Source organism: Sebastes umbrosus, chromosome 15 (genome assembly GCF_015220745.1).
Source record: "Sebastes umbrosus isolate fSebUmb1 chromosome 15, fSebUmb1.pri, whole genome shotgun sequence".
Lineage (NCBI taxonomy): Eukaryota > Metazoa > Chordata > Actinopteri > Perciformes > Sebastidae > Sebastes > Sebastes umbrosus.
The window spans coordinates 3343075-3368129 of NC_051283.1; the positions used below are offsets into that span (position 1 = coordinate 3343075).

A 25055-nucleotide genomic window follows, 5' to 3' on the forward strand; every position below is an offset into this window, starting at 1 on the left:
AAAAAATGGTCTCATTACAATGAAATGTCTCCTATGGGGACTAACATCATCACACATGAATACAGTTGGGCTCATTGGATCCACAAGAGTCTCAGCTTTACAGTGGTACCCAATTGATGTAATTCAAGACTGTTTAGGGACCCCAGTATGTTTTGGGATTGGCGAAAATAACAAATGTTTGCCAAAACAGCCTGGTTTTTGCCCCAAACTGCATGTGATTATCATAAAGTGGGTACCCATAGAACCCATTTTCATTCACATATCTGGAGGTCAGAGGTCAAGGGACCCCTTTGAAAATCACCATGCCAGTTTTTCCTCACCAAAATGTAAGCCTAGCTTCGTAGTGTTATTTAGCACTCTTCCCGACATGCTGGCATAATACCTACGTGTACCTTTCTACCTGTTTACCTAGCTTTAAAACTGAGCCTGCTACAGCTTCTGGAGAAAGGTAAACTCAGCCGAGGGCACCGGCACCCTCAAGGAGTGGGAGAGGTTAAATGTCAGTTAGAGTTGGTTGTTTCTGCTCGTGTAGTAAATGTTTAACCACACCTTATTTCTGAATATTGAATGGGTCTGCAAAGCGTACTCCGTTTCAGTATGTCCTCTGCAAATATTTGACTTGTGTTAATATGCTGTAGCACCAGTCTTCAGTACATATTAAAACCGTAGCATGCAGCCAGGGTTTGATCGAGAGTCAAGTTTATTTATATAGCACATTTCATACAACGGGTGTAAACTCAATGTGCTTCAAAATAAAAGGCAAAACTTTTTCAGCAGTTTTAGCTCCAGCAGCTCTTCTATTGGATCGGACAACACGGGCCAGCCTTCAGCTCCACACGTGCATCAATGAGCCTCGGGTCTGACCCTGTCGCTGGTTCCCCGGGATTAAATCATATAAGATAAGAAGGTATAACATAAAAACATAAAAGTTTAGAACATATAAGATAAGAAGGTATTACTTTTATAAAATATAAGATAAGAACATAAGATAAGAAGGTATTACATATATAAAAACATAAGATAAGAAGGTATTACATATATAAAAACATAAGAAAATCATATAAGAAGGTATTACTTATATAAGAACATATAAGATAAGAAGGTATTACATGTATAAAAACACAAGATAAAGAATGTATTATTAAAAGGAAATAATACTGATTGTAAAATAAAAAGTTGTACCCGTTAACCACACACATGACTAAAAGCTTATGCCATATGTGTTCTTAGTGTGCTTTTAGAAGAAGACAGTGTTGTAGTAGACCTTATAGTTCATGTGGTGGAGCATTCCAGACAGTAGGACCATAATGACTGAACAGGGCTTCTTTAAAACCTGTTGGGTGAATAGTTTTAGTCAATTAAAGTGTACTCTCTTTGTTACCTTTGTCTCACAACTGTCTGTGTCTGTCTAAAAGATGTAATCTGGACCTGAATGTGCAGTTGGTGTTTTTGTCATGTTAATGTTGTGTTAGGAGACAAACACACCTCTGTCAAACATCCTACTGTCAGGTGTTCAGGTAAAGAGGGGAGTCGGCCCTCAGCAGCATTACAGCCTCTTGGTCCATGTGAGGACTCCTTCTGATGTTCAGCCTGGGAGTGGCTGACAGTTCAGCCTGCCGCTGTACAACTCCTAGCCACTCCTCCAAACTGTTTTCCTTGTGCACACACACACACACACACTTTTCCAGGACTCAGTAAAACACAACAGACACATACTCGAGCAAACACACACACATGCTTCCACACACTCATAGCTGACGTGGGCTGAGTTCTGTGCACGGCTCCTTCTGGAACAGCTGGTATCCATCTGTGGTTGCCGTTGCTCTGGCTGCTGCTGCTGATTTCTTCTTCCTGCTGCTGTAGGCACCGTGGCCGCCCTGAGAGGACACAGAGACCGGCCCTCTGCAACCCATTCATGAGCTCTGCTGCAGCAGTCACACTCTGGGAATCACACTGAGTAGATAGATAGTGAGGCTCTGACTGATGACAAGCACACCGGCCCTCAGCATGGATATCCTGACAGCCTGGGCCATCACAAACCCGGCTGTGGCCCGGCTCCTCTGGGTCCTGGTTCTGGTGCTGGCCACCCTCCTGGTCTGGCTCTTCTTCTTCTGCTGCTACAGCTGGAACCAGAGATCCTCGCCCTCCATGGAGAGGTACCTGGCAGGTAGGTGGGCCCTCATCCCCTCACCTCCCCCTCTTGTGGGGGTGTGTGTGGAGGCCTCTGACAGGCTTACAACAACACTCTGCTGCTTACTGTGAAGTTTTAACTTCAATTCAGGCTCAGTTTTATGAGGAGGAACACTCAGTGGAAATGCTTTTTTTTTTTCCCCCCAAAGTCCAGTAATTCTAAATTGTTAGTGTTTCCTTTCTAAGGACTGCAGTATACACATTTTCCAGAAACTGCCAGCTCGTGTTGGCTATGCATCCGTTTTGTGGTTCTGATTCCTGTTTAAATGTGCTTTTACCCACGTGAGAGGATACAATGGGGCTTTCATACTTTTTAGTACAATAAAACAAGTTTATTTTTAGTACACTGTCACGCTTTTCTGTTCAGCTAGGAATGGGAAAGTACACTTGAGCGTTGCACCACACTCCAGAATGTGAGCTTAATGATATGTTATAACTTTGACATGATGTAACATCGTGGGTCTACATGCATGCACAAGCCTACAAGTTACTTGCAGAGTCATGGTAACATGCATGTACACTGCAAGAAACATGGCTCTGTGTCATCTCTGCTGCATAATGCACATTTTAAAGCACTTGCTTTTATCATGATAGTAGTAGAAATAAAGATTATTAACCCACATTTTTTGTTCTGTCTGAGGTAATAATGATTTTATTTTCTCCATACAGTGATGGCTAAGCACTCCAAATCTAAAGCTCCAACTCAGGTGAGTAAATCTATCTCCTAAGAGTGACTTTATTCAGTCTGTTTAATGAACTACTACAAAATGTGAACACCTCATACCTTACATTCCTGTATAACCGTGATGTACTCCTCAAAGTGCAGTGTGCTTTTATTACCACACAGTAGCACGTCAGCTTGTAATGCCTACTTCAGACATCAGAGGTCCTCGTTCACTTGCACTTTGCTCAGTTTTCATACCACCAGCCTGAGGACGAGAGGAGCACACAAGACCAGCAAGCTTGACACGTTCATTATACTGAACCATTATTATTCAGTGGTATGACATGGTTGAACCTTTCCTCTACCATGTGACACACATTTAAACCTTGATATTGTCATTACAACATTATGCAGAGTGTTAGTTGTTTAAATATAATTTTTCTTTCTTTCAAAGGTCTTTTACTTGATTGTCAATAAGGAGTTAAACAGTAACTGTACAGGAATTTCAATTTTTCTGAACAACACTCACCTGGGTTACAACACATCCATCTGCTAAAACAAAAAACAAATGCACAGGCAACCACAGCTGATAACGGATGATATATTCGAAATTATGGATGAATAAAGTTGAAATTATAATAACAATATAGAGAGAATATCTATAATATACCTTAAAGGTCCCATATCGTGCTCATTTTCAGGTTCATACTTGTATTTTGTGTTTCTACTAGAACATGTTTACATGCTGTAATGTTAAAAAACACATTATTTTCCTCATACTGTCTGTCTGAATATACCTGTATTCACCCTCTGTCTGAAACGCTCTGTTTTAGTGCATTTCAACGGAGTTGTGTTGCTAGGCAACAGTTTAGGTCCATGTTTACTTCCTGTTAGCTGATGTTATTTACATACACTGCAAAGAAATAAACTGGGACACATTTAAAATGTTTACGTTTAAAATCGCGCAATGGTCTAAATATTGTAGATTTGTGACATCACAAATGGACAGAAATCCTCACGGCTTGTTTCAAACGCACAATTTCTGAATACGGGCTGTGTGTGTTTCTCCGTATATTGAGCTTTTTGATAGTTTAACAGTATTTATATAGCACTTAAACCTGCTTTATAATGTAAAAGACCTGAAAATCTCCCTTTTTACAATATGGTCCCTTTAATAATAACAGAAAAAGTCAAGACATAATGGAAATAGAAAATGAATAAATAGGATAGGAATATAAACAGTATATATATATCAATTAGATTAATTAATAAAAATAAAATAATAAAAATAAAAAAGCAACTAAGATTACTGTAGTAGGTTTCTCAAAAAATAAGAAGAAGAGGCGCCACAAAATGTAATTTTTTGAAGTCATGCTTGCATGCCATAATGCCTTGAAGAGACCATATTGGAGGATTTTACCACAGTTTCATCACAGCTCTTAATATAGTGACTGTCAGTGAATGTGAATTTGCGTATCTAAACCTAAATTGAACATCTTTTGAGAATAAATAAATAAATAAAGACCAACAAAGCTCTGGTGGATTAGGCCTTGATTGGTACCTCTTTGGAAACAAGTGCCACATTCTTCAGTTTTCAATAAAGCTGCCTTGCTTTCAGGAGCGCCTCCCTTTAACTAGGTTTGATGCTTTGAAATGAACACACAGCTTGGAATGAGTTCTTAAAGCAGGTCAGCAGCATTTAAATTGGTAAACATAGACACCTCTATCGTCTCTCTCTATATATATTTATATAGAGTCAATGCCTGCACATCATTGTCAAGCATTGAGAAGGTGTGGAGCTATTTGTTCAACACACTATGAAATGGAAATAATCATATTTGTTAAACATGACTAAGAGTCTCTGTGAGGTTATACTCTGTTGTACTTCCAGGCACCCCAGTGCTATGAGCTAAATGCTGACGTTAAAGGGGAACACCACCTAAATTAAGAATTCCTATATGTTGTTTCCGTGGCCTAGTAAAGTTCAATCAATATTTGTGAACAGGAGCTCCTCTCTCTCAAAGCCAGAAACCACAGAAGTAAGTCTCAAACTGGTGATGTCATCAAGTATAAAGTCTGGAGTTGCTCAATAGACAATGAATGGGAGACCCACAGAATGTTTGTTTTCTTTTTTTATACCCAAATGAGCTTTATTGTACTGAAATGTTCTCAGTTGTGAAACAAAAAACATACCCATATACTCAGAACATTCCCCTGGGTGCTCTCAGTGCCGTCGTTATCTTTCCCAATTCATCATCTACGGAGCAGTTCCACACTTTATACCCTATAGCATCACGAGTTTGAGTTTTAACACTCTAGTTTTCGGATTTGGGAGAGAGTTGTTGTACTTTATATTTATAGTAATATTTACTAATATTTTTTGGACTGTCTTCGACCATAGGAATAACATGTATACATTTTGAAATTGGGCCTAGTTCCTCTTTAACATGCTCACAATGACAGCGCTATCATTTTGATGTTTAGCAGGTGTAAAGTTTACCATGTTCACCATCTTATTTAGTTAGTAATAGCATGCTAACATTTGCTAATTAGCAAGGTACAGCTGAGGCTGCTGGGAATGTCAGTTTTGGAGGTAAAGTCAATAAAAACGTTGACCTGATGATGGCGTTAGATGAGAAGTTAAGGAATAACCAAACAATTCATCCTGAGGGGAACGCAAATATCTGAAACCAAATTTCATAACAATCCAACAGTTGTTGAGGCATTTCACTGAAAACCACAAGTGAACCTCGTGGTGGCATTTGAGGGGAACAATCAGGGGATCACTGGGAACAATGAATATCAATGTCCGTATCACATTTTGTGTCAATCCATTCAGTAGTGCTGAGATATTTCAGTCTGGACTAAGGAAGCTCATTTTGAAAAAATGTCTTAACCGATAACCGACCCTCGTTAAACGATTATTAACCGTTAACCGACAAGATTTGTGCTCGTACCAGCTGCAGGAACACAACAGATATTCGTTGACGGGAGTCCCCAGTTCACCGTCCGGGAGCGTTAACTTAGCAGCTACGATGCTGCGTATAGTGTCGTGGACATTTCCCAGTAAAAGTCTCCACCGCACATTTAGTTTAGTTTAGCAGGTTATCAGTTGTAAGTCTGCCCGGCGTAACGATACTTTGTCTGCCCGGCATAACTTTAGTGAGTGTCCAATAGTGTGTGTATTTGTGCTACGTTAGCAGCTCTAGCATTGCCTGTGCTCGCCACTGCACACGTAGTCTGCGTTTCCAACAGACCGTGTGTGTGTGTTGGCGGTGAGTGTGAGGTTGTTGGTGGCGTTCTAGCTGTGAACGTAGGTGTAGCAGTGAGCAATCTTTTTTTTTCTTTCCGTTAGCTTAGAATGAGTCCTTCATATGGAGCGGGTCCTCTTCACGGAGTCCGCCATGTTGCTCTACCAAGTTTCTACGGTAGCCCAGAACGGACAAACCAAACACTGGCTGTAGAGAGAGACTTTTGCGCTTTTATGTTAACTGAAGGCCACAGTGGCGGCCGGCCAATAGAGGGCCACGGGGCCTGGCCCCACCCACCTTGAGCCACCAAAAAAAAAAAAAAATTATAAAATTATTAATTATAAAAATTCTAAAAATTCTAAAAATTGTCAATATGTGTGTTTTTGACCTATGGAATATACCTGTAATATTTGTAAAATAGGATAACTGCGCCAAATATCTGCTTTCCTCCTTGAACTCTCTGCTAGTGCACCTCTCAGCTGCTCTGCTGCACGTGCACTTTCTGGGGCCAAATGGATTTGGCCCAAGGAAGGCGGGTCTAATAAGCAGTACAGCCAATCACTGATTAAAGATATATGATTACAAGCATGAATGACATACAATTCATCTAATCAGCGCCGTAAAAAAGACTTCCGGGAGGGCCAAACTGATTTGGCCCATGGTGTGCGCGCGCACGTTCACGTGTGTCTCTCTCTGTTCTCGTCAGGGCTCATGTCAGTTCTCGCGTGATCTTGTCTTCTCGTCTCTCGCTTCTCTCCACTTCTCTTCTCTCACAGCCCATTTTAACGGCATGACAATGGAACAGCCAAGCACTAGTAGCGCTTTTTGATACCTTTTTTTGCATTGAATCGTACTAGGATGTTTGTTGAAATTGATTGGCCCTACCCAAAAAAAAATCCACCAGCCGCCACTGGAAGGCCACCATAGTTCTCCGACACGCTTGTGAAACTGCGGTACGTGAGCCGCAGAGTGACTTCCGTTGCTCCTAAAGTAGTTTTATGACGGTATGGATGGCCTCTGAACGAGGCAAGGCTTTGCACTCGGCGGCTCGCGTTACCGCAGTCTTGGAAAGGGAGGAGTGAGCGGAGGGGTATACTCAGTCGGTTGCAATCTGTAACCACACCACTAGATGTCATCAAATCCTGCACACTGGACCTTTAATGTTGCTGACGTGTGTAGCACTGCAGTGATTCAACCTGCAGCGTTTCCTGTTTTTAAATGTGATGCTCTCTTTCAGTAATAAGAGGAAGTGATGCATTTAATGTTTCCAGCATGAGCAACAGTGTTTTCTTTATAAATACAAGAGGAACTGGCATTCGCTGAAAACAAAGTACATTGTTCTTACTCAGTCCCAGTCATCTGACCATGACATGCAACATCTACTACAGTGTGTGTAGAATACAAGTCATGCAATATAAATGCAATATGCCTTCAGCTTTAGCCCCGTCTTGTCCCATCTTGTTGCATACATAATTTCTATATAGTACTGTAATATAACCTCTCCGCAGCTGCAGCTTTATCACCCTGCAGTTCCACTGCAAAGTATAGTGCAAGTGGGCTCATGTTATACTGAGAGATCTGTCACTGTACTGGCCTCGCTCAGTGTGTTTTGGCACCGTCATTATGAGTGTTGTTACACAGTGGAGAAACACTGTGCTGTCACTGTGTGTGATAAGTTTGAGAGGCTCTCTGAAATGCCTCCATGAGTGAAGCCCTTTGTCTGTTTGGCACTAACATGCCAACAGAGGTCCATTTCTTCCTGTAGCAGCCAGAGAATATGGACAAAGAGACATGTGAGGTCTCTGTCTGAAGAACAGAGCCACACACAGCAACCAACGGAATGCTGTGACCATAAGTTATTAGGCTGTCAGTCTGTTATGAATCCGATCACATTGAAGAAAATGCCCACAAAGTATTTGTACCCAAATATCAAAGTATGTGACTATGGAGAACACATGGATCTCATTGTGGTGAAAGCTAAATACTGTATAAGCATGCATGCACTTCCATGTCTTGGAAGAGTGGTCACACTACGATCGATTTAATGCAAAAATGTCTTAAAAGGACAGTAGGAGGCTGTGGGAGGGTCCGTAGATCATGATCTACTGCCGGTTCAGAGGTTACCTTACATTTCAATCTGTCACACTGTAAGATATGTGAATGATTTCATTATGTGACGTTCAACAGCTGTATGAAAGAAAGGCGTGTTCATTTTTTTTGTACAATGGAAATGTCACTCACACATTCTTTGGGTTTTAAATCATAGTAAAGAAAGTTACGGTGGCCCTGAGAGCTCAACACACTGCAACTTAAAGGGGACATATCACGCTCATTTTCAGGTTCATACTTGTATTTTGGGTTTCTACTAGAACATGTTTACATGCTTTAATGTTCAAAAAACACATTATTTTTCTCATCCTGTCTGTCTGAATATACTGTACCTGTATTCACCCTCTGTCTGAAATGCTTCGTTATAGCACCTGTCTCTTTAAGACCCTGTCTTGAAAAAGCTCAGTCTGCCCTGATTGGCTAGCGAGAAAAATTGGGGTTGATATATTCTGATGAGCCTGCATGTAACATAGGAAGGGGAACCAAATCTGAATGGCTTGTTGAATCACATGTTTTCTGATCTAGGCAGCCCACAAAAAACGGACTGGGTTGTTTTATTTCACTCCAGATACCCAAATGTATGTGTATAAGCACTGGAAGTGAGTTTTTCATGATAAGTCCCCTTTAAAAAAACAAATTAATGAAGTTGTTTGCTGCAGGGCATTGTACTTTCGAGGCCAATATAGAAAGGACTAAGACAATCACTCCTTTTAAAATATTGCATTCCTAAAAACTCTCAACTGCTGTTTAGTGCATGATAAGATAAAACAGAACGTTATTCATCCTGAAAGAAATGATTGACAGTTCATGACTCCTCCCAAAGTCTGCTGAGCGGTGACCAAATGATATAAAAATAACTGTCATTTGACATATAATAGACTCTACTGTCTGATTTATAATCTTAAAGGTCCCATATCGTGCTCATTTTCAGGTTCATACTTGTATTTAGTGTTTCTACCAGAACATGTTTAAATGCTGCAATGTTAAAAAAAAACTTCATTTTCCTCATACTGTCTGCCTGAATATGCCTGTATTTATCCTCTGTCTAAAACGCTCCGTTTTAGTGCATTTCGACGAAATTGCAACAGAATTAAGTATGCTAGGCAACAGCTTGGGTCCATGTGTACTTCCTGTCAGCTGATGACATTCACATACACTGCAACCAGGAATAAACTGGGACACATTTAGAATGTTTATGTTTAAATCTGTGTAAAGGGTCTAAATATTGTATATTTGTGACATCACAAATGGACAAAAATCCTGACAGCTTGTTTCAAATGCAGAGTTTCTGAATATGGGCTGTGTGTATTTCCTTGTGGATTGAGCGTTTCAATACTTTCACAGTATTTATATCGGACTTAAACCTGCTTTATGATAAAAAAAAAAAAAAAACATGAAAATCTCACTTTTTTATAATATGGGACCTTTAAAATATAGCAGATCCGTTCCGTAAAAGCTATAATCACGATGCCAAGTCAGAACGTAGCTTAGGTAACTTACTTAAAAGTTCCAAAGTTTCCATTCAATTAAATACGATTTTTCACTTGGGTGCAAAAACCTCATTGGATGTAGTTATATTCGCCTTCAGGGAATTTCAGCAGCAGGAAAAACAAAACCCCATTTGTTTACCTGACAGCACTAATCACAATCAATGGCCTCTGAATAAGGAGGCTTTTGTCCGGCTCAGTCAGTGCATGCCAGATATCGAGAGCTGCTGTTTTCCAGTGCTGAGATCTGTAATTGCAAAGTGGATTTTTCCTCAAAGCAAACATTAAAAATGAGCCTTAATGTGGAAATAAAAAACTGAGCTTGGTTCCATGTGGGATGGTGGATGCTATGTAACAGGGAACTGTGTTTTCGGCAGAATGGGGAACATCTCGTTGTAGCTGAAGCTCTAACTGAAGCCTTTAAATAAATGTCAGAGAGGCAGCTGATACAGTAGGGACAACTCTGCTCTGATGATCAGGTTAACAATAATGTGAATGCATCCTGTAATTTCAGAGGAAGAAAAAGCCTAAAGAGAAGCCAGTTGCTTGTGTCCAGTCAGAGGAAGCTGTGGTGAAGGAATCCGTGGCCCTTGGACAGGAGCCACCGCGTCCGGCAGTCAGGAAAAGGAAGAGACGACCTCTCAAAGTCGGCATGGAAACTGTGACTGCAGTGAGATCACAGAAGGTGAGGAATGTTTCTCCACTGTGTGTCATCAAAGGCCTCGTTTCCCGGCGTTTTAGGATCACTTTCTCCACTGTATTTGGTTTAATGAGGCCGTTTTTTGGACGTTTTTAACTCAACTGTCCTAAACTAGAAGCAGAAATAACTAATGCATGTTGATCTTTCAGTCTTTCAGTTCACTTCACTGTGATGATTTTGCTTGGCATTGGGGTGTCTGAGGAAACGGAAGGACTGCTTCTTTAGCCAAATATTGTATTTTACTGTGGCTATGAAGGCAGTATATTCATAATAGTGATTGACAGGAAATATACTTAAGGTGTGTTTTTTTCTTAATGTACTTAGCACATATGAATTATACTATACTGAGTGCAGATTAAAGCTGATCACAATATAGTGTACTTATTTGTGTTAATTTTTTACCTTTAAAGGAACAGTGTGTAGCGTCTATGTGGATCTATTGGCAGAAATGGAATATAATATTAATAAGTAGTGAGACCCGAAGGAAAGGAGGCTAAATAATGCTCCTAAGTTAGGCCACATTTTGATGAGGAAAAACTTTCATGGCCATTTTCAAAGGTGTCCCTTGACCTCTGACCTCAAGATATATATAAATGGGTTCTATGGGTACCCACGAGTCTCCCCTTTACAGACATGCCCACTTTATGATAATCACATGTAGTTTGGGGCAAAAACCATGCCGTTTTTTTCATACCATATAAATGTGTTATCTTTGCATATTCTAAAACGGTGTATTTTAATATTTCTGCATACTGGGGTCCGTAAACTGTCTTGAATTAAATAAATTGGGTATCAATGTAAAGGTGAGATTGTTGTGGATCCAATAGGCCCAACTGTATTCATGTGTGATGATGTTAGTCCCCATAGGAGACATTGTAGTGAGACCATTTCTTGAGACTTGACTTCTCTGTATAAAATGACCTGTGGTGACCTCTAGGATAATCACAGCCTCATGAAACTTTACAGCCACAAACTAGAGACATAGAGCATTCAGAGGACGGATGGCTTTCCTGGGTGGGTTGATACGCTTTCCAATTTATTTTAATTAATTCATTCATTTATTCCTATTTATTTCTGATTTATGACTAGAGCAATTTTACACCAGCGCTGAGCTGCATCTCAAATTAATCTTCAGGTTCCCAGCTTTCAGATGATGTACACCACTTCTATGTAACATCTACTGCTGACCTGCTATCTCCCCCTAAAGACCCCCTGAACCCCCCTAAAAATTGTGGTCAATTGTGGGTCTCAGAGGGTTAATAAGTGTTTTCTTTAGTGTATAATTACCTGAAAATAGGAATGTTTTCTTTACCTTAGAATGATATATATGATATTATATATATATATATATATATATATCATATCTACATACAGGTCAGGTCCTCTTCATGGAGCCGGCCGCCATGTTTCTACAGTAGCCCAGAACGGACAAACCAAACACTTGCTCTAGATAAGGCCATTCACGTTTTCACATTTTCGCGTCGCCCACTGTAGTTCTCCTACACACTTGGCACACGGGAGAATTTTCATGTGGTTGAAAATCTGCAACCTCACTGCTAGATGTGGCCAAATCCTACACACTGCACCTTTAAATTGAATTTAAAATATGTTTTATGTAGTAGTTAAAGGGACTGTTTGTAAGAATCAGAAATTGCTTGTTAACAGCGATACCTGGGGCCGTTAAGTCACCGAAAGTCAGTGTCCTGTTGCCCGCGCTTGCGCTTGCATGCTCGCTCTACATAGACATGAACGAGCATCGCTCAAAACAGTGAGGCGACACACGTCAGCTAAAACCACAATATCACTCTATATTTCAGCTGCTTGGCAGTAATGTTAGCTGACCAGACGAAGGTCTCTCCATCAATCAATGCTGATCCTAGTGTTGGCTTTTCCTGCCTCAGCTTCCCGACCGCGGCCGGAGAGAACAGGGAAGGCACCGGAGTTTTGGTCGGAGACGATAACGTTTCTCTCTGCCGAGTCCCGTCACTTCAAGACACGGGAAACCTCTGTTGGTCTGGAGGAGCTGCAGCAGTTATTTCTGCACAAACGTCCACTAGATATTCTCAGAGCTAAACTAACTCTTCTGCAGTGTGGAGTATGCGCGCATGCACGTGAGAGCGGAGCGAAAGAGCGAGAACGAGCGCGGTGTGTGAGGGAAGGCAGGCAGGCAGAGGAGCAGAGTACAGCAGAGACACCGGCCCTGGATACCAAAGCTACGGTCTCCCCCGCGTCCTCCGACCGCGGCCAACACTGTTTAACAGACGGGCTTCACTAGATACAACTTTGCGGTTTTGGTGCTTCCGTGTAGTTTGTGTTGGAGTCTGAGTCTGAATAGCGTAGCCACACGCTATGGGACACCGACCCGCAATGATTTATCCGTGTAAGAAGTTACAAACAGTCCCTTTAAAAGTGCAAACTTCACACTTGGAGGAGCAGGAGTATTTAGAGTTCTGATAAAAAGCTTTTATTGGTCACAGTACTTGTTCATGACTGAATGATTTACCACGGCATCGTTCACCTTCCTCTGAGCTCCGCCGCTCTCTGGCTCTCACGAAGCACATGGTTGACCCTTTCAGCACAATGGGTACAAAGCTGGCCCGGACGTTGGCATACAGAACTGCATGTCATACGCATCGTTTGTGAATACAAGAATGGGCCGAGGGTGGGATCGAGCCAGCACGTCACCCCCCCTCCCCCTCCCCTCCCCCTCAGCCCCCGACCCCTCCATGCCCATTGATTCATTCTACAAGCGGGAGAACTAATAATGTAGTAGGGCCACACAAACAAGCAATCTATCATTCATGGTTTTGTGATTACGTAATGGCTCAGCATGACAGTTTTTAATTTGACTCAGCACAACTTGGCCGCGTTTAGAGCGAAGAAGAAACTTGAAAAACAGAATAAACAACTTGCGAGGCAAAAGGAAACTAAATGGAACAGATTTATTAAATAATAGCATTTTTAAGGCATCAAAGTGCAGACGTAGGTCCAGCTGGCAGACACTAAACACATACAGTCTACAGTACTGCTTTCATAAACGTTCGACTGCAGTTGCTCATATTTACTTATTTTTTTATTTTGGCAGTTTCCGTCCTCCATAAGGAATAACAGTTATGCATTTTGAAACTGGGTATAGTTCCCCTTCAACACGACCAAGATTCAAGACTCCTTTATTGTTATATCTCATACAGGTACAAGAGAGAAACATTCTTTTGTTTTGGCTCCTCGACATAGCGGCATAAAAGCAATAAAATTAACCTCGAAGTTGAAGGCATTTGTCCAAAACCAGCTGGCAGAATTATTAACTTTTTTTTTTTCATTTAACCCCAAAAAAACATTTTTAATTATACTGTTGACTTGAAGCTCAAGTGGAAAACTAACTCCAGTTTTGTCCAGAGCACACACACATAGGGGTTCAAAATGACAGATCCCATATGTACAGTAAGTGTATATAAAATCAATGTCATCACAGCATGTTTTGTATGCCAGCAGCCATCTGTTTCCACATACAGGACAGATGCTGAGCTCAGCAGAAGTGTGCTGGCATATTGCCTCTCCTGTAACATCATCCTGAAGGTGTGAAGTTCAAGGGAACAGTAGAATCCCCCTGTGTATGGAAATATAATGGATTTATGATTTATTCACTCCAAATAAGAAACAATAGTTCATATATTTCTCCCACAAGCTTGAAATGGAACCACTCTAGTTGGGTGTAACGTGTGGAGAAGCAGCTCCCTCCGCAATCTGCTATCAACCTGATCTGAGCTCAGTTTTCACATGATGCGCGCACCGAGCACGCGATCACATCTCTCCTCTCATCTTCATCCATCCTAATGCGGGCCTGCTGCTGTTTATATAGCGACAACTCCGCTGCAGTTGTATAGCCTACTATAGCAGGGGAGGCATGCAGGCTGAGGGAGCAGCAGCAGCAGCAGCAGCAGACTCTACCTATCTGATGCTCGACCCGCAGCAGCCCGGATCAGTGCAGGTCTGAGCGGCTGGAGGCTTTTGGCTGGAGGCTGGACATCCCACCTCCAGGAGGATACCGCAGGACGCAGGCGCGACTCCCGCTGCTGCGGCTGAGACGAGGATGCTTCTCTAAGTTTGAGCGGATCTAACTGGGACCAATTAATCCACCGACGGTATCCACCACACTGCGATAAACAGATTTTGCGATTGTTCATCTGGGACCAAATCAGCACGTCATCCTGGATATTTTCGGCGTGAGTAAAAGCAGGAATACAGATAATTCATAATTCATGTTTTGCCGCATCGTTGACGCTGTTAATCACATGATTTAGTGTCATTGAAAGAAACTGCAGATTAGAAATTATCCGACCTGTCACCACTGTGAGGAAATGCTATAGTGTTTTCTTTTTTCTTTTTTTTTTGCACATCTTCCTAACCTGTCAGACAGCAGGTGCACCTCTCAGGTCTGTCATCATCACTGCGGCTCAGGTCAGATTCAGGTGTGGCGATGCGGTGCAGCTCAAAGCCTGAATGGGTTGCTTTTCTGGGATGGATCCAGATGTGACAGCCTTATCTGTCAAGTGATGATCAACAGATCCAGTCCTAATGAAGTCCATCAGTTGTTCACAGTTTAGAGGGGGGAAGACAGAGAGACAGAGTGTGAGTGTGAGAGAGAGAGGAGCCTCAGTCAGCTGTCAGTGTGATTCAGACACTGTTCATACCACCACACACCACTTAACTTTCTTCCATTTCCAAGTCCTGAGACTTTCAGCAGCATGCTCTCTACAGCTACTCACGGTTGCCTGGTAACTACGGATCACCCTGATGCTTTTCAGCTCGCTTGGGTGAAGGCCATACAAGAATGTCAGTCTGAATAGTAATGGGTTTAGAGGCAGGACCTGAGAGAAGTGATTGGTCATTAGAGGTGTTTATTAGGTGTATTTAAAGGGACAGTGTGTAGGATTTGGCGGCATCTAATGGTGTGGTTGCAGATTGCAACCAACTGAGTACACCAACATGGTGGATTCCTTGAAGAGGATCGGCTCCCTATGTAGATATGAAAGGCTCATTCTAAGCTAACGGAAACACAACGATTCTTAGTTTCAGGTGATTATACACTAATGAAAACATAGTTCTGAATATTATATTTAAAAAGTTACACACTGTTCCTTTAATTGTCTCAAAGTCAAAGCAGTGGATGATTTCAGCTGAATAGATCAGTGCTCTGCAGTACAGTGATAATGAATTCACAGATTACCTTAAACATGAAAAAGGCTCACACTTTGCCGCCTGACTGACTAAAGGATTCTGTATATTGAGGCTATTCATATGCATATGTGATAACTTTCAGTGGTTCCTTGAGGCCATCTCTGCTGTGTGTAAGGGCTTTTTTTAGAAGCTATGAATTTTTTAACATGGCTCCCTCACTGTATGTAGCTCTAGCCTTCCAAACAACCCAGTCCGCATTCTACTGTAGTATTCATACAGTATCTTGTATTGTACATGAAAGCCAAGCTGAACCCAAACACCAGTATTAGCTGACCAGTCAATAAATGCCCATCTGTCCATTAAGATGAGTCAATGAACTGCCGATGAAAGGTATTATGTGTTACTGCTCTGCTTTCAGAGGCAAATGCTGTTATTAGTTTGTATGTGAAATATTGATGTACGGCACGATAAGATGACTGGCAAAACACATGCTGTGCTAAATTTTGACGAGGAAAAACTGACATGGCCATTTTCAAAGGGGTCCCTTGACCTCTGACCTCCAGATATGTTAATGTGAATATGTTCTATGGGTACCCACGAGTCTCCCCTTTACAGACATGCCCACTTTATGATAATCACATGCAGTTTGGGGCAAGTCATAGTCAAGTCAGCAAACTGACACACTGACAGCTGTTGTTGCCTGTTGGGCTGCAGTTTGCCATGTTATGATTTGAGCATATTTTCTTATGCTAGATGCAGTACTTGTGAGGGTTTCTGGACAATATCTGTCATTGTTTTGTGTTGTTAATTGATATCCAATAATAAATATATACATACATTTCCATAAAGCAAGCCAATTTACCCACTACCATGTTGATAACAGTATCAAATACCTGACAAATCTCCCTTTAAGATACATTTTGAACAGATAAAAAATGTGTGATTAGTTTGTGATTAATCACGATTAACTATGGACAATCATGCAATTAATTAGGATTAAATGTTTTAATCGTTTGACAGCCCTAGTAATAATATGTCATGTGCAGAAGTTCAATGTCACTCTTTCTTCATTTCTAAAACAGCCTTTTGCTGTGCTCTGAATGAAATAAAGATATAATGACAACACAAGAATGAATAGTGTTGTGGTACTGCAGTTCTAACAACAAACAGTAAGTAGCCAAAATTGGCTAAATCATAATCTGAATGTGAACCGAATCTGCTGCACTGTAGACATTACTCCCTTGACTTTGGTCCTGTCCAATCAGAGAGGCTGTGGCAGTGCAGCCAGCGCCCCTGTGGGGTGCATCCTGAGTGCTGGACGGTGACTCAGCTAAAAAAGGAAGCTGGGAGTGTGCTGGTGACGTTGTACAGTGCATCAGCAGCACCTGCTCTGCTCCTCACAGCAGCTCTCTGAAGGAGCCAGGGCTCAAGGATTTTGGTGAAAAACTCTCCTACTTCAGAGAGCAGTCTGAGCACCGGGCTGCACCACTGAGCTGTGTCCTATTTACTGCACATTAGGTCTAAATATAGATGCTACAAATTATGGCACGGCAATCATTCGATATCATTGTTTATTAACCTTTTGTGGAATCATGTTATGATGGTATGATTGTATGGTGTTGCTAATATTAATCATGGTCAGATAACTGTAATTGAAAACTAAATAAGTTGTTGAAGTTGTTGTTTTGTTATGTGAACAGTTTTATCTGCATAACAGTGGATCACCTTTACCTGCCTTGATCACCAATTTGATTACTTTATATGTGTGATACATTAGCCATACTGTGATATAGAGACATCAGAAAATTATTCTTATTAACATCACGACATGGATATCAGCCATACCGCCCAGTCCTGCTCCAGAATATTGTTTCAATCACTGACTTAAAATAATACCTTTAAGTGGTTATTTTAAGATATTTTTGTCTCCAGCCTGAATATGAGATGTTATTTTATTCTGGGAATTATTGAGGAAAAACTGGGTGTCGTATTGTATTTGAGGAGTAGACATTTTTATTCACAACTGCTGATATTTGTATGAATGGATGAGATGAGGACACCTGTGTTCACCTGAGCTTGCTTAAAGTTAGCCTGTTGCTTTAAGAGAGCGTTGCATTATGGGTTGTATTTAGCCTGATGTTAAGCTAGCGGTTGGAGAAACTGATTTAACTCTGCGCACTTTACTCAACCTGGATAACTGGACGAAAATTAAGAAACTGGTGGAATATCTGCACAGTATTGGACTATATGTATATATAAAAAACAAATAACTGTTAAGAGGATAATTTAATAATCAGTAGAGGGCAGCAAAACGCCATTACAGCGTCTAGTCCGCCGAAGAAGAAGACCGTCACCCAAGGCCCATGGAAAGAAGGCTGCGTCATGCGTCCTCAACGCGTCATCTCTGGGGTTCTGCACATGCGCAGTAAAATCTGGTCTATACTCGCCGAATTTGAGCCAATCGCAACGCACGACCGCAGCTTCAGTTACACTGCGCATGCGTTATTCCCCTTATCTCAAGACCAGTGACCTAGCCTTCCTCTATAGGCCTTGACCATACCCGACCGTCAACAGGTGTTTCTATGATTAGCTAAATAGTCAGACTCAAAAGTTTCTAGGTTAATTTAACTAGTCCCGTTTAATGTTAACGTTATAATTTTTGCTGCCACAGAGGACTTTTACTTCTAAACCGAGCCGAGTCCCAACTTCTCAACCGCGAAATGGACTTTACAGAGTTGTCTGTCGGGTGGACAAGAAACAAGAATATGTCAGTGAGAGTCCAGCTGGAGGACGGTGAGTCCTCCCAGCTAGTGAGCTGTAAAGTTAGCTAACCAACAGTCAGAGGAAACATTTCAGTGGTCCTAAAACTCAGTCCTTCCTTCCAAAAGTTTGACGGGAGATTGTTTAAAGGGATTGTTTGTAAAAATCAGAAATGCTTCTTAACAGCGACACCTGTGGCCGTTAAGTCAACTAAAGTCAACGTCCTGTCGCTCGCGCTTGCGCTCGCTCTACATAGACATGAACGAGCATCGCTCAAAACAGTGAGGCGACACACGTCAGCTAAAAGCACAATATCACTCTATATTTCAGCTGCTTGGCAGTAATGTTAGCTGACCAGACGAAGGTCTCTCCATGAATCACTGCTGATCCTAGTGTTGGCTTTTCCTGCCTCAGCCTCCTGACCGCGGCCGGAGGGAACAGGGGAGACACCGGAGTTTTGGTCGGAGACGATAACGTTTCTCTCTGCGGAGCCCCGTCACTTCACAAGACACGGGAAACCTCTGTTGGTCTGGAGGAGCTGCAGCATTTATTTCTGCACAAACGTCCACTGTACATTCACTAGATATTCTCAGAGCTAAACTAACTCTTCTGCAGTGTGTAGTGTGCGCGCATGCACGTGAGAGTGGAGTGAGAACGAACGCGGTGTGTGAGTGAAGGCAAGCAGAGGAGCAGAGACTCCGGCCCTGGAGACCAAAGCTACTGTTTAACAGACGGGCTTCACTAGATAGAACTTTGCAGTTTTGGTGCTTCCGTGTAGTTTGTGTTGGAGTCTGAGTTTGAACAGCATAGCCACACATGCATATGCGAGCGCGCGATTTATACGTGTAAGAAGTTACAATCAGTCCCTTTTAATAAACATGACTGAGAAACAGAATGAAGGGAAGTCTGTTAAAAGTTACTCGAGCCGTATTTAACAGAAAGCCAAATGGCTGAATTCAACCGTTAGCATGTTGACTCTCTCCAAGATGGTAACTATAGCTAACGCTAGCTAACTAGTTAATGAGAGAGACCAGTAGTTTGTCTTTGGTTTATTTTTCCTGTAATTAGCTAACTAATTTATATACCCTTAGAATTGGTTTACTGTAGTTTTATCTAAATGTGACGATACATTTTGTGAAGGATGTAATGTAGTAACTGTTTAAAAGAGTTAACGTAACTTATTTGTTCAAAGTTTTTCTTACCTTCAGAAAGTCCTCATCCAAAAACAAGTGTCGCAAGAGCAGGTTTGTCTTATAATTTGGGCTACCATGTGATATTTTGTAGAGGTTTGTTCTCAGGTATGTGTCATGATGGTAAAATGATTTTATTCCTGTAAACACCTAACAGACAATTTCTCAGTAGCTCCTCTGGTTTGCTTGAAAATGTGCTAAACAGGAAAAACACCTGCTGTTGTGATTTCTAGAAAAGTAAGCCTTGCCGTGGTAGCCTGTTACAACATTCACAATAATACAGAATAGATTACCGAAATTATTCATTAATAATTAAGACTTTCTCTGTTCTGCTTTGAGAGGTTTTCAAACTCCATGTTTATCCCTTTCTTCTCATTATATCCATCCAGACCATGGAGGAGGTGAAGGACAAGCCCAAGAGGAGGCCTCTGGTCAGGGCTGCGTCAGAGGAGAGCTCCAGTGATCTGAGTTCAATAAGCTACTCTCCATCCCCTGGAGACACGCTGCCCTGGAACCTGCCCAAACACCATCGCATGAAGCGCTCCAAGTCAGCCTCAGGAGATGTGCTGGACCCAGCAGAAAGGGCTGTCATCCGCATCGCAGGTACAGTGCTCACACAAGAAAATGGAGGTAGAAGTGTCTGTGAGGGGGATGTATGAGTCAAAGCTTCTTAAGTTCTGCCCACTCATTTTCTTTTATGTTCCTGCTGTAGTGCTCATCTGCAAACTCTGCTGTAACACTGCTGCTAAAACCGGTGCTTAATGTTGCTACTCATGTAGTATTTCAAGTGGAAGCTCTCTTCTCAACAGTTGATCATATCACTTTGGGATGGCTTTGTGATAATTGTGTTTGTCCTGTGGTCCTCACTGCGGGTGCTGGCATGCTGTGACTGTATTTGTCATACGCTCGGCCTACCAGCTGTCTTCTAAAATGTGCACTTCAAGTTGGAAGCTGGGGTTTTCTGTCAGTGCTGTTGGCTATTGACTCACAGCTTTACTTCACCGAGCTGAGGATCTGTTGCATATGTGCACACATTCATTCTGTGTGTCTAACCCTAACCAGTAAAATAATAAGCTTGGATGCGGCTGGCTGTTTTATTACCATCCTGTAAACCTGTGTGCTGGTGATATCTTGGCGTTTGCATGGCGAGTAGTTTTTGCTCATATGTTTTTATGCTATATCTATTTACCTATGTGCAGTATTTGCATTGACATTTATGAATTGATTTCTGATGCTTTCCTGCTGTTGACTTGGGTATTATTGAATATTATGATGAGGGTTATGGGCTGAATTGGTTGTTGCTGTTGTTTTGGGGGTTTGCCTGTGGACACATTGATGGGCTCATTTGGTTTAGGGATGTAAACATTAGGGCTGCTTGATAATGGCCAAAATCATAATCACGATTATTTTGGTCAATATTGAGATCATGATTCTTTAACATAATTACTCATTGACTTTGGAAATATACCATGCATTTAGAAAGAACATTTTGTAGCCTACATTTTAAAGTTAAATGCATCTAACTGATGCACTGGAGTGCATAATTAATAGGCTAGATATATGACGAAATTTGTCCTCTTTTAAACCATCATAAACACATTGGTTGTAGAGATAAGAAAAGTAATGACACAGCAAAAAAAAAAACCTCATCGCCGCACTGAGGACAGTCCGTCCTGGTTGACAGTCGCGCCGGGAGCAGGGAGCCTCGTCCCTCCCCACAGGGAGAGCGGCCACAGCGAGCAATAAGTGTCGAGGTTTGGGCGAGACATGCTATAATGCGCCACCTTCACCCCAGGCCTTTCCAAGCCGGCCTAAAGCTGGTCGTGGTGCACCACCAATAAGCCAGTCGGGTGCCAGCCAGCCTCGGGTAGTGTTCCCAAGGGGATCCTCCCACATGGAGCGGCCATCCCTGACCCGCCGAGCGGGGCAGAAGGGCACCGCTGCAAAGGGGTTTAAACACAAAACAGAATGAGAGCGTTATTGTGAAACGGAATGTGGCAAAATAATCGTTTCATGTAGATTATTTTGTTTTCATAATCGTTGGAAGCCAGTGTAATTGAAATTCGATTAATTGCACAGCCCTAGTAAACATGACTGTCGCCTTGTGCACAGCTCATACATGTAATTATTTCCCTGTAATCTTGGCTTCATGGCTTGTGCCACACACAAGACGGGTAGTTTCATTCACATTTTCTCCATACACTTTGTATTGAGCCAAGCATTAGAGGAATATTTACTCAAAATGTAGGGGTTTATGTGAGCTTGTTTACTATTCTTCATGTCATAATTACAGTACACCTAAATGGTCTTGTTCTGCAGTTTACACGGCTGTCCCACTGAGCCACTCTCATTTTTTACTGATGATCATCTGTTGCTTAACAGCATAAAAAGATTTAAGAAGAAGATGTTGTCTGCTTCAAACCATGCATTGTATGTTATAAAAAAAGTCACAGTATAGTATGTCATAACAAATATCCTAGTATAGTATGTCATAAAAATGTCATTGTATATTATGTCATAAAAAGTCATACAAAATGTCATAATATTGTATGTCATAAAAAATGTCATAATTATAATAATACATTTTATTTATAAGCGCATTTCAAGTCACCCAAGGACACTTTACAGATAAGACAGTCAATGCATAATAACAAATGACTGTGGGAAGAAAATGTCCATAAATAAATGAATAAATTGAATTAAATAACAAACAACAACAATAGCAATGTAAGATAAATTAATACATTCATAATGAGCACATTACAAAGTACCAGGAAAGGCTGATGTGGTATAGTATGTCATAAAAATAATAGTGTAGTTTGCCATGAAAATAATAATATAGTATGTCATAAAAAATGTCATAGTACAGTATGCCATACAAAAAGTCATAGTATAGTATTAGGAATTTAAATTATGCATATGTTGATAACTTTCTGCTGCATAGCTTATGTGTATTATGCTGCAGCTGCTTATCAGGTAGATTGTTGGGTTTAGATCCATCCATCTGAATTCACTAGACATTGTATTACCTGAAATGTCAAGATCTACTCTTCAATGTCGCATACATACTGTACACTACCTTAGAGACTATTGTAGGCAGTTGAAGAGATATATTGCATTACAACGTTATCACCATCTCTCATTATGCTCATTTAGTTCCCATGGGTGGGGTTACTTTCAGACTGATAGGGAAGTTCTGCAGCTCCTCCACCTCTGTTAACTGTCTGAACACTGAGGCAAGGCTCAGAAGATGGGACTCGCTGCCTCAGCACTTCCTGTGATGGGAATTGGTCCGTCTCTTTGGACCAGAAACAGCAACACCAACTCGCCCCCCCCATCCACCCCCTCTCCCTGGTTGTCTCCCTGGTATTGATTTGGTGGGGTGGGGTACTGCAGCAGTGTTGTGTGACTGGTTGTTATTGTCTCTGCGCACACAATAGCAGCAGCAGGATTGTATGACTCCGAGTACTTCTGCAGAGCTGCTTGATGAGCTAGAGTTTCAAGAGATAGTGAGGTGTCTGCTTGATTTATTTCTGCAGTTTGAAATTTTCACTATAATGTCCATCTTGTTACTTTCTGTAGTAACCGTTGGGCCTCTAGCAGGATGCAAGGGACCAATGAAATATGTTAGATAAAGGCGACTATATCAATGTTGTCTCATTGGATTGCTGCCATAATGGCCCGGGCCCGATTCATTAGCCTTGTGAGACACATGTATGCGAGGCCGGAGCTGCAGCTTTATCTCACAACAAATGGAGACGGGACCATTTGTTATCGAGCTGCAGACAGTTTGAGAGGCAGGCGGTGTTGGCTGATACTAAATAAGATGTCAGTAAGACTGAATCAAGGTTTTTGTCGCTTTCTAACATGCAAGTTTATTGATCAGATAACTATAAAGTTGCTCTGCTGTTGTCCGTATAGAGTGATAGTGATAAAAAAAAACACAATAAAGTACTGTACTGGCGAAAGAAATGAAAACACTGTCATAGAAATAGACAGGTCAGCAGAATTGTAGAGAGGAGGAGAGTGAATGATCCTGGTTTAGCATGTCCCGTGTTGTTGTAGTAGTGGCTCATAACGACCACCAGGGGCTGGTAGGCCTGAACTGATTGAATGAATGTGTACGTTTATCATTTATTTTTTTATTGCAAACGCCAAATTACAGACAATACAACTGGTTGGCGATTCAATTTTGATCATGTAACCCAGCTGAATGAATGTGTAATTGAGTTCTTTACTGGACCCATGAGGTGCTTTTCATCTAGACAAACATAAAAACACTAATCTCTTATTACAAATGACTGGACAAACTGAAATCAACTGGAAAAACCACTCCAATGCCCCAGGGGAAATGTGTTGCACAAATGCAACATGATTATCACCCACAAGTATAAATAAGTAGTATAATTGAATTCATATTTTTGTTTACCTTACTGGGTAACAGTAGCTGGGTTAAAATCTGATTGAGGTTAAATGGATAGTTCTGATTTTTTGGAGTAGCAGACAGGAGTACCAGCAATGAAGCCAAGCCATGTACTGTACTATGTAATGTTTGTGTTATTGTGCGACTTTGGTGAAAGACTAAAGTCACACAATAACACAAACAAACTAACCGATCGAGGCAGCGGTAGACCAGCAACTCCTTCGTTCTGCGAGGTAAAATTACCGTTTTTTCTCAAAGGAGTCTGGTGGCTTTGAAAAAGCATACAGATAACGGCTTCAGTCCCCTGTCAGAAAGGGCTGTCTGACTGCAAGATAGAGGGGTGAAAATATTCTAAATATAGCGTATAGGGATGCTCATTTTAATTCTTAACCAATAACCGACCCTCGTTAACTGATTATTAACCGTTAACCGACAAGATTTGTGCCTCGCGCCAGCTGCAGTGTGTGAGCACAACAGACAACTGAGAACCCAGTTCACCCGTCCGTGAGCGTTAACTTAGCAGCCACGATGCTGCGTGTAGTGTCGCGGACATGCAGCCACTTCCCCAGTAAGTCTCCAACGCACATTTAGTTTAGTTTAGCAGATTGTCAGCTGTGTGTCTGCCGGCGTAACGATACTCTGTCTGCCCGGAATAACATAGCGATTGTCCGATAAAGAGTGTGTGTATTTGTCCTACGTTAGCAGCTCTAGCATTGCCGGAGGCTTGTTGCTCGCCGCCACACACACACATACAGTCTGTCAGCGAAACGTAACTTTAACGAGTGTCCGTGTGTGTGTGTTGGCGGTGAGCGTGGGGTTATTGGTGGCGTTATAGCTGTGAACATAGGTGTAGCTGTGTGTGTACAGTTTATTTGTCGGTGAATAAATGCTACGAAACTACAACTCCTTGGGCCGACTTCCTGTAGCCTACAACTCCGGTTCCGCCTCTTAAGGTGGGCTGTTAAGGTGGACCAGCTTTTCTCCTTAAAGTGGTGAGCCGCTCAGCTCTTTAATTTATTATAAATATTTCTTTTAACCGTATTAACCAATAGCGTTAATCGGTTAAAATGCTTAATGTCAGTTAACAGTTAGACGGTTAATTA

At 41.6% G+C, this 25055-nt stretch overlaps 1 protein-coding gene and 1 long non-coding RNA gene across 8 annotated transcripts in view; one reads left to right on the forward strand and one right to left on the reverse strand.

The window, feature by feature from the left end:
• Window positions 1-9673: 9673 nt before the first annotated feature.
• pleca (plectin a) overlaps window positions 9674-25055 on the forward strand; it is a 153551-nt gene continuing 138169 nt past the window's right edge. For 3 of the 6 annotated variants that reach the window (XM_037794816.1, XM_037794818.1, XM_037794820.1), the window contains exons 1-2: window positions 10216-10386; window positions 19919-20132. In XM_037794816.1, coding sequence (XP_037650744.1) covers window positions 10354-10386; window positions 19919-20132 — 247 coding nt within the window. In that variant the 5' untranslated portion in view covers window positions 10216-10353. Of the gene's footprint in view, window positions 9689-10206; window positions 10387-14227; window positions 14625-19918; window positions 20133-25055 lie in introns of those variants that run through there. The other 3 variants (XM_037794814.1, XM_037794815.1, XM_037794817.1) reach the window with 3 other exon arrangements.
• On the reverse strand, window positions 13325-15513 carry LOC119503201. Of its 2 annotated transcripts, XR_005210276.1 has the most exons (3): window positions 15103-15513; window positions 14808-14973; window positions 13325-14008 (listed from the first exon to the last, which is right to left on the reverse strand). It is a non-coding gene; the product is annotated as an uncharacterized LOC119503201 (long non-coding RNA). The 2 variants fall into 2 exon arrangements; XR_005210275.1 differs by lacking the exon at window positions 15103-15513 and having other exon boundaries at window positions 14808-15085.